At 43.4% G+C, this 10,286-nt stretch overlaps 1 protein-coding gene across 4 annotated transcripts; it reads right to left on the bottom strand.

The window, feature by feature from the left end:
- Positions 1 to 5,087: 5,087 nt before the first annotated feature.
- LOC107378739 (spectrin alpha chain, non-erythrocytic 1-like) lies at positions 5,088 to 6,712 on the bottom strand. 4 transcript variants are annotated; one of them, XM_054740422.2, is made up of 6 exons: positions 6,495 to 6,712; positions 5,979 to 6,071; positions 5,764 to 5,868; positions 5,659 to 5,691; positions 5,543 to 5,578; positions 5,088 to 5,334 (listed from the first exon to the last, which is right to left on the bottom strand). In XM_054740422.2, exons 2-6 carry the CDS (start codon positions 6,042 to 6,044, stop codon positions 5,257 to 5,259), a joined length of 318 nt encoding a protein of 105 aa, XP_054596397.2. In that variant the 5' UTR covers positions 6,045 to 6,071; positions 6,495 to 6,712; the 3' UTR covers positions 5,088 to 5,256. The 4 variants fall into 4 exon arrangements, with proteins under 4 accessions (XP_054596397.2, XP_054596396.1, XP_070407871.1 ...); XM_054740421.2 differs by having other exon boundaries at positions 5,276 to 5,334; positions 5,543 to 5,691; XM_070551770.1 differs by lacking the exon at positions 6,495 to 6,712 and having other exon boundaries at positions 5,276 to 5,334; positions 5,543 to 5,691; positions 5,979 to 6,164.
- Positions 6,713 to 10,286: the final 3,574 nt, after the last annotated feature.

Genomic DNA, 10,286 nt, shown 5'->3' with positions numbered 1-10,286 from the left:
CATTTCCTGGTACAATAGGCCAACATACAAACACACGCAGATGGCAGGCGCTGGGACTAATCCAGTGTGTGTGTGTGTGTGTGTGTGTGTGTGTGTGTGTGTGTGTGTGTGTGTGTGTGTGTGTGTGTGTGTGTGTGTCTGTGTGTGTGTGTGTGTGTGTGTGTGTGTGTGTGTGTGTGTGTGGCTGTAGGAGGTTGACAGGCAGTGTGTCTGCGACTGTATGTCCGGTCCAATAATGGCTGTTTCTGCCTAAAAGGGAACTAATTAGAGGAGCGGATGCATAATGATGTGTAATCAAATGTAGAACTGGGTGTTAAACAGGTCATCTTATACAAACATGCATTTAGATGTTTAAATCCAGGAACCTCTGAATGCAAAGGCCTTGCCAGCCTCACAAATGCGCTTCACTTAGTTACTTAGTATTTCTGGCACACTGATAAAGCTCTTGAAGCCACCAGAGTGAATAATATCCAACAGATTGGAGAGGCCTGCGCGGATTCTCCAGCCAGTCTTCTCCTGGTTTGATAAGATTTTTGTGAGCCTCCACCTCACACCACCTCAGACTTCAAACAGTTACATATTGCCCTGGAAATTGTTCCAGGCGGCACGTCAAGCAGATGAATTCATTTCTGATCAAACATCTAGCTGAGTTTATTTATAGTATGGCCTGCTGGGAAGGTGGGCAGGAAACAAGGATGAAGGAGAGGAATGGGAGCTGGAGGGAAATAAAGACAAAAAGACAAAAGGGTGAGACGTAGAATAGTCATCTGAGCGTTGTTTATGCAGCAGAGGTTTTAGCCATAGTAGAGAGTCGGGTAAAGAACAGGTTATTTAAAATCAGAACATTTGAACAGGCAAGTGCATAAAAATACTTTTGAGTCATTAAATTCATAATGGTCATTCTCTAATATTGTCATTCTCAAGTTTTAAGAACGGCAGTAATGGTTTTTTTCCATCTTTAATAAAGCTTTAAATTAGTTTGAAGACAAACAAGTGCTCTTACTATTCTTCTCTCTACAACATTTTACTAGAGGACAACCTTCCTCAACCTGCTTGGAGAAGTTCCCACAAGGGTTTTGGAAAGAAGTCGCTGACCAGTTTGTGTGTTTTGTGGACCTGGAGAGGACTTATGACAGAGCACATTTAGGCACGGGAAGGTTTTGGAGGTATTTTGGGCTTGTCCCACTGGGAGGGGACCCCCAAGGAAGACCCAGCACCTCCTAGAGGGATTTTATATCTTTTCTGGACGGGGAATGTGTCAGGATACATTAGAGGAGAGGGACATCTGGGATTCCCTCCTGGAGCCATTGCCTTCAAGACCCAAAGTTCGACACGCATTAGAGGATGGACGGATGAAAAGATGAAAGGAATAATGAATGGATGAATAAAAAGATGAAAGGATTGATGTATGTATGGATGGATGTATGTATGGATGGATGGATGGATGGATGGATGGATGGATGGGTGGATGGATGGATGGATGGATGGATGGATGGATGAAAAGTTGAAAGGAAGAATGGATGGATGGATGAAAAGTTGAAAGGAAGAATGGATGGATGATGAATAAAAGAAAAAATTAAGGAATAATGGATGGATAAATTAAAAGATAAAAGTATGGATGGATGGATGATGAATGTATGGATGATTAAAAACATTAAATGATTGATGGATGAAAAGATGAAAGTATAGATGAATGGATGGATTAAAGTATAGATGGATGGATGAATGAATGAAAAGATAAAAAGTATGGATGGATGGCTGATGGATGGATGGATGGATGGATGGATGGGTGGAAGGATAGATGGATGGGTGGAAGGATGGATGGATGGATGGATGGATGGATGGATGGATGGATGGATGGAAGGATGGATGGATGGATGGATGGATGGATGGATGGCTGATGGATGGATGGATGGATGGATGGATGATGGATGGATGGAAGGATGGATGGATGGATGGCTGGATGGCTGGATGGCTGATGGAAGGATGGATGGCTGGCTGGCTGATGGATGGATGGATGGATGGATGGATGGATGGATGGATGGCTGATGGATGGATGGATGGCTGGCTGATGGATGGATGGATGGATGGATGGATGGATGTTTTTATACCTTGGAATTTGTCTGATAAAAACACCTTGGGGTCCTATGGACTGAGCTGGTGGAGGTCGGTGGGTGGAGGGCGGTTTCAGCCTCTCTGCTGAGGTAGGTAGGTAGTTCATGTGTAAAGGACCGTGATCTTTAAATCACCTTTACAAAGACATTTTCAGCACAGATGCACAATGTTGTTTACATGTTTGCATCAGTAGAACAAGATCTGAGAATCTATTTCAAGGATGTCAGCTAACATTTGGTGTAAAGCCTAGCATTGGATCATTTTTAGAAACCATGGATACGTTACCTTAATGCTTCTCTGCAAACACTAGAAGATGGGCAGGCATGTATTTTTTCTGCACAAATATGTGTTTAGTTAACATCCAAATCAGTTCCCGTTTGGATGTTGGAGGGTTGACTGGGAAATACACCACTAGAGAAGATGCACGTCTAATTATTTTATGAAGCTATTCTTTTTTTCTGTGCATTTAAAATATTTCATTAAATTCCTGTTACTAATGCTTTCACATTCAGTCATTTATTCTAACTGTTGGCAAGAGACTGTAGGATTATGAATAAAATGCAGCCAATGTAATGTGATGTATGCGATAAGGAGAGTTAACAGAGACACTTTGTCTCACAAGCTAACCGGTATGACTGAAAAGCAGCAAATGTGTTTATATCACATTTTGTACCACCGGATCTTAGAAATGTGTCATGAGAATGTCTTTAAGGTGAGGTTCAATGAGGAACGTATTATTCTTGTTTTGTTCGTTTTTTAACACGATTGGCCTCTCTGAGTTTCACATGCATGCAGAACTTGAAAATAGTCTTCAACCATCATCGCCTGCATTAGTAGCAGAAAGTAAAAACACGGCGGAAATGGTCAGGTCAGAAAAACCCGCACAGATCTAAGTAAAATTTGCATGCGTGGACTCTCTCATCTTGGCTTGCAACTGTAGGAGGCTCTTGTTCAATTAACGGCCATGAGAGAGCAGAGCCCGTTTCGGCAAGTAGAAGCTAACTGTTAGCATAAGCAACTCCACAACCCAGCCAGAATGTATAGGTGAGACCCATTCGGAAATACATGGCCAAACTTCATGGGTGCTAACGGGTTTTTTGTGGTTTCCATGGTGGCCCCACATGTGTGAGTCAAACCATCTTGGTCTCTGAAAACCCACGTAGGACCTGTAAACATCTATGTGGGCAAAATCAGGGAAACCACGGACAAACCCTGTTGGCACCCACATGGTTGGTTTGCCCACATACATCCATATGGGGCCTAAATGCTGGCTGGGAGCATGTCAGAACCATAGACTGTACATACTGGACAAACGGATTCCATTGGCTTCAATAACACGTTTGTTGTCTATAATGGGAGGTGGCCACCACCGCCATTTTGACCGTGTCACAGGTTCCGTCCAGCCCAGACAATTCCATAAAAGGGAAGAGAGGAGGCGCTGAGGGTGTGGCTGTAAGGCTGGGCTCGAGTGACGACACCCAGGCGAACTAGCTACGAGCTAACCTGAGGCTAACCCAAAGCTAAAGCGGAGGTGGGAGCCGAGCTAATGGATGTAGCCACCTAGCTTCAACCCAACCGGAGCTAACTGGAACACCCATCGACCTGAACCTCACACGGAGTTTAGGTGGAGGTTTTCTGCGCCTGTTCGTGAGAAGTACCTGTATTTAAAAAGTTTTAAATCGGTAAGTTTATAATTTATTTCCGTAATGAATACATTTTGCTTTGAGCAAGTTTTCAGTACAGTTTTTTTCGGCGCTATCACTCCTGAGTCGCACCAGCCATTAAATGTATCATGAAGAAGAGAAAATATATTTAAGTCGTATTTTGGGGGGACATTTTATTATCTTTCTTACAAAATCTGAGACCAAGCGTTTCACATTGCAACACAAGCACCGGTAACCATAACAGAATGAACAGCCAGCAGAGGAGAGGATGGCGGTGTTTCAAACCCTCCCGGCCGGCGTGTAGAGCTCATTCCTGGGCTGGAGCCGGCCCTCAGCACCCAGCCACAGGCTCTAACAGATGCTGGCGGTGTTTCATATATTTCCAAAACGTAATACTTGTTTGTATCTTGTACAGCCAACTAGCCTTTATTCTGGACTCAGTACAATTTACCAAAAGTAAAGAGACATTATACAGATGAAGTAAGCACAAGATAACTTACTGGAAGCCACAGAGTTATCATCAGAACCAGAACAAGAGAGCCTGATAACAGTCATGTGAAAATAACAGTTAAAAAGTATGTATGTATAATAGAAATAAAAATATATTAGAATTAGTGTAACTCACTGTGATCCAAACAATAAATCAGCCATAGCTGATTAGTAAATATGACATGAGGTCTGGGAGTTTTTAAGTTTCATTCTTTTATTACATTTTTTTCTTAGATCTATTAAAAGGTCACCATGGCAGCCTGTGTGTCAACGTCAGCTACACAACGCAGCGTGTAAGTTCCAAGTACTTGTCTTGACCACTTCATGTATGGTTTTGTACTTTAAACAGCTAGGCCAAACCTGTTATTTTTTCCTCCATAGCCATTTGGATCATTGAGTGAGGCGTGGTGCCCCGAGAGCTGCAGAGACAACCTTGGCCTCCCTGACGTCTGTGTCTCCTGGTTTGGTTGGGGTGGACCATCGACATACATACATGTGCCAACACTTTGCGCCCTGTTTTATAAACTGTAGTGTTAAAAATAAATGTTTTTGCTCAATTACTGGAATTTCTTTGGTTAAGACAAAAGTGAGGAATAATCATTTACAAGTTATTTGTACAACAGGCCCATTTTAAATCCCAACAGTTTCTTAGCAGACAATAGAAATGTGTTCTTTACTAACTTTACTTGGTTTGAAAATCTTACTAAAATAAACTTGAGTGCCGTATTGCAAAACCCAATCATACTTGTTATGTAAACATTAGCTTTGTAGATATTTTTTACAGATATATATTTGTGTGCAACAAAAACCAAACTTAAATAATTTGTCATTCTTTATTGAAAAACAACAAAATACAGGTATACAGAAGTGTGGGAAAATGATAATGTGAAAGTATTGCACTATAAATGAAGTGAGATGAGATGAAGGTGAGATGAAGGTGGACGCCAGCGGGCTGGACGCCGGACGAGGAAACCTGGAGACGGATCGCTCAGAATGGAAGGGAAGAGCTTCCTCTTACCTTGATGGAATTAAAGTTAGCCGTCGTCTGAACGCCCAACCGTACGGTCTGAGGTCAAAGGTCACAGGAAACACACACCAGTCAGCAGTCATACAGATGCATAAAGATAACTGTAGCCATGGCAACCAGCTGACATGTCCCCACTTTCACCAGCACCTGGTGCCTGCCGGGTCACCTGAATTCCTGTGTGATTTCAGCACGGTCGGCCGTGACTGCTGCCATCAGAGGTGACCTCTGATCAGCTGAATGAACTCACCTTCCAGGGTGACGCCGTGTTAGAGTCGGCTTCATCCTGTAAACAAACAAACAAACAAATGAGTGGTAACATAAACACCACGTCTGGTTCTGGTGGAGGCGGAGGACAACATGCACCTTTCCAGGAGCAGAACCCAGATGTTCTTGTTGCTACAAACAGAGACGAGCAGAGTTAAACCAGGAAGTGAGAGGGACCAGCTGCTGCAGACAGGTGACGCTCACCTGAGCCTGAACCATAGGAGCCTCCTCAGCCATCAGACCTTCTGACTCCAGTTCAGATGCCACCTTGTTGATGTCCCTCAGGCGGGACTCGTTGGCCTTCAGGTCCTGCAGGACAAAAGCACCTGCTGATTACCTTGTTGCGTTCGGGTTAACAGGTCTGGTGTTAGAACGTGGTGGATAAGAATGTTCTGATGGGCCGAGGGTTCTGAACTCACCCTGCAGGACTGGGCCTGCTCCTTCAGGGCCTGGATGCTGCTGCCGTAAGCCGACAGGTCCGACATCAGGGCCTCGTGCTTCTTCAGGAGAGCCTGTGGAGCAGAACATCAGAACCTTCAGCTCGTCTGACACAAGTGGAGCTTTCTCGCAGCGATGGTCCAATCGGATCCGCCACCGTAAAACAAACCCTGCTCAGTTCACCGCAGACGTAGCTCTGCGGGTGTTTAGTGGAAAAGCATGAGCCTTCTGCCGGCTGCCACGTGTCATGGCTGCTCTGCAGCGGGAACACACATCACAGCTTGTAAACCGTTTGAAATAAGAGCGACGGGAACACGTTTGTCATCACTTCCTGTGCGAGGCCAGCACTTCTACCCCTAACCCATGAGAAGCTCAAACGAGCAACGACGTCTGGTAGACAACCGAAGGAAATGACAAATACAGAAACACTAATTATGAAGGACTGGAAAGAGAGCAAAGAAAAGCGATTGGAGTTTCTCAGGAAGGGACTTCCATACCTCGGCCAAGTCCTCGTCTTTCCCTTAGTCTGGACTTCCAACGATGGGCTCCTTCTCCCTCATCCAGGACTCGGCCTCATTAGCATCCGCAAAGTACTGCTGGGCCTGCAGAGAGTCCTCCAGGTCCTGCCTCCTCTGGGACGCCTTGGCCTTCAGCGTGTCCCAACGTCCATGAAGCTCCCACAGTTTAGTCTTCACTTCCTCACTAGCGAAGTGACCTGGACCCAAAAAAAGTGAGCCAGAACCTGCAGACACCTCAGAAACATGTCAGGACCAGACCTGCTCTACCTTCTTCCACCATGGTCTCTCCTTTCTGGGTGACAGCCTTGATGCGAGGTTCATGACCTGTGATCTCAGCCTGCAGAGCCTGGTGCTTCTTCAGCAGGTTCTGGACACCAATCAGGTCCTTCCCTGAGGACACATGTTAGAGTTCAGCATTATGCAGTAGACAGACCAGTTTAACCCAGGGGTTTCTTTCTTCTACAATCTTCTCTTTAACTGTATTATTTCCTGCTATTTCAGCTGTTAACTTTATTTTTTCTCTAAGTGTTTTTCTCCCCAGAAGAAGCTACAATGACGTTCTGCTGAGCTGTGGTGGCCTCATGGAGGGGGCCATCGGCTAGCACACTGCTGCTAACCACTTAAACATTCTCCCTCTCCTGATAGTAACATTTTACTTTCTTTGATGTTGGATGTGCTACTACTAGTTTACCCATTTAATTATAGATTCACTAGGATAAATACAATAAAGTTTATCTCTCGCCAAATAGAATATTTACTGTGGCGAGCCCGTGAAGAGGTGTAGGAGAATGCGACAAATTTGTCTGTTAAAAAGTCTGTTATGTACAAAAAACACAATATCATCACACTATTTTGGACCGATACATGACGGTCAGGTCCGGCTTGGGGAGAAAATATGACACGTCTTTCAGGATGGACTTCATCTTTGGTAGCTGGCGAAGCCGGGAAAAGCAGGATCTAACCACCTGGCTAATGTGGGAGTCCATCCGCATCTCTGGGTCCAAAACCACCCCCAGGTTAGTGATGGTTGGCTTCGCTAAGCTGCAAAAACAGGGTTGCAGGACAGGACTAACTGCAGTGGGAGAGGGATCAACAAATATTCCAGTTATAAATATTAAATATTTGAACAAATAAATATTTGTTAAAAGGAAGAAACTGATGATGACTTTAAGATTAGAGGAATGTTCTAGAACGGGTCTGGAACCAACGATGGCCCTTTGGATCAAATTTGGATTAAAAAAATAGCTCATGATTTTATTTATGGATGGAATAAAAATACAGGTTGTAAGCATCTTCTCAGTATCTTCATGTTGCACGACTTTCCACAGCAGAAGGACACAAAAACTGCCAGAATTATGATTAGAAAGATTTACGTTTTAATCTCAGAATCCCAACTTTTCCCAGAATCTTCACATTATTCTATGAATTCAGAGAAAATATACATTTTTCAGAGGTCTCGCTCCCCTGTTGTGGATATTTCTCAAAATTCAACCATTTTTTCTTTTCAAAAGCTTTAGTTTGGACTCCAAACAAGTTTTACTTTGCAGACTGCTTGTCTACACCTTCATCAGATCTGCTCATAATAAAACATTTGGGTTATATTTAATGCCCAGGAAGATGCTCTTCCTGGGCATTAAGTTATCAAAAACAGATAAAAGTATTTTTACCATAATTTTAACTGCTATCAGCTGATAAAAATAATAAAAAACAGCCTGATCATTAAAGGGGTGTAAGTGAAACCGCGCGGATCACACAAACCATTATGCTGTCTATATGACTTTGAAAATATATAGTTTAATTACAGTTTGATTTATTTGACATCTGTATAATGTTTATTATTTTGTTTTTTCCCCCTAAATGCCTAACGTTTTAGTTTTACATGAATATTAGTCATTCATCACAATACATAAAGTTACACATTTTAAATTTTAATAGGGGAAGACTGCAGGAGGGAGCGGTAAAATACAGAAATCCCCAGCAAAAACAAGAAACTTTACGAGTCTGATGAAACCCGCTGGAGTTCCTTCAGCAGGCCTGGTGGCAGCTACAACGACCCAGTGGCTGTGCTTGGTCAATGTTATCGAGCTCAGTCCGGCTCGGCCGTGAACGAGCCGAGGCGACATCCTGCTCTGCTTAAGAAGAGGTGTTATTTTCCGCTTCAGAAGAAGCGTCCGTGTTTTACGCTTTCTCAGAGACATGTCACGTTGCTAAGTTGTTAGCGCCGCGCGCTAACACGTCAATAGTGCAGCATAGCCTGCTCGAGGTTTTAAGGGTTCAGATGAAAACACCCTACCACTCAGGCTGCTTACACATCGATATTAAGTTGTCGCTGTTGCGCTCACGCCGTAATACAGTATTAGATGCGGTTAAAGTCAGACATGAAAAACTCCACGAGCGGTCAGACCGCGCAGCAGCTAGGCGCAGCAAGTAGGCGCCGGATCGGTCAGGCTGCCCGGCCTGACCGCTGGGGATTACCGGATGGAAGAATGGACACAGAAGTCTCCCTCTTAGCGCTCCGTCATATTTCAACCCATTTTTATCTTAAATGCACTGGGTTTTACCCTATTACCCATCTAAATATGCCCTATTAATTATTTTACCGTATTTTACATTTAAATTTCATGGTTAAACAGTACATGCTACATGTTAAACTGATAGTTAGCTAGCTACTTCGGTAAACTCAGCTAGTTTAAAGGTGGCAGTGACATAAAATACGAATATAGATTTTCACTTACCGAAAAAAATGAAGTGGAGACTCCTTGGACGCTCTATTAGTGCAATTAATACCACTGCAAGTCATTTTGTCCAACAATTGCACCAATAATATCCAAAGAAAAATACACAAACACAGAGACTCAAAATGCCGGAGCAGTTTCCAAGCCAGACCGAGGCTGTACTGAGGCCTTTCCACGGAGCTAGCTCTGTGGTCACGTGGGTCTGAGGCGGCGGTCACGTGTGTCGGATGCTCATTAATTATACAGAATTTTAGGCTTTCAATACACTTAAACAGAAGAGTGAGAAAAAAATTCACCCCCCTCAGAGTTCTCATGAGTATAAACTAGATAATTTAGACAAAAAACATGTTTTGGTACCAGGCTGTAAACATGTTTATTTCTGCTGTGAAATCGGCATTTTTAACATGGGAGTCAATGAGGATTTGCTCGCTTCTGGCACCAGCCCCCAGCGGATGAGGGTGGAACTGCAATTTTTCTTACTTCCGGGATGGGACCATTTTTAGAGCGGCATTGTGGGGGCTTGGTCAGAACACATTCATTTGTATAGATAAATTAGCAACGTTGCATTTTTTTAACCCAAGAAAGAAGACCAAACAAAGGCAGGGGAAGAGTCGTATTGCTGTTAGCCAATCAGAAATTTGCATATCATTAATATTTATGAGCCAGACGAGTATTCCCGCCATTTTCTGACTCCCCTCCTCCAACTGACTTCCACACCCTGAAACAGGAGCACAAGAGCTTTTTCCCAATGAAAGTCATTAGAAACAAACACAGCAAATTTACTGAATAAATGTATGTATGACTTTTTAAAATTTTTAATTTTATTGTATTTATTTCATCCAAAAATGCAGTCTGTTACAACCCAGAAAATGGAGTTTAAGTTTTTTTTTTTTAAATACGCCAAATAAAATCCTGAAACTGGCAAACAGGCAGCAGCTCCAGAGGTGACCTGCCTGAGGAACCACCAAGCAGGCTTTTTGTCTGCACCCGTAGATCCAGCCACATGGTGCAACACATCTGCACAACAGCCTGGCCA

Source organism: Nothobranchius furzeri, chromosome 5 (genome assembly GCF_043380555.1).
Source record: "Nothobranchius furzeri strain GRZ-AD chromosome 5, NfurGRZ-RIMD1, whole genome shotgun sequence".
NCBI classification, from domain to species: Eukaryota; Metazoa; Chordata; class Actinopteri; order Cyprinodontiformes; family Nothobranchiidae; genus Nothobranchius; species Nothobranchius furzeri.
Note: the sequence above shows the minus strand (reverse complement) of the source record. Positions and strands in the feature narration are given on the sequence as shown.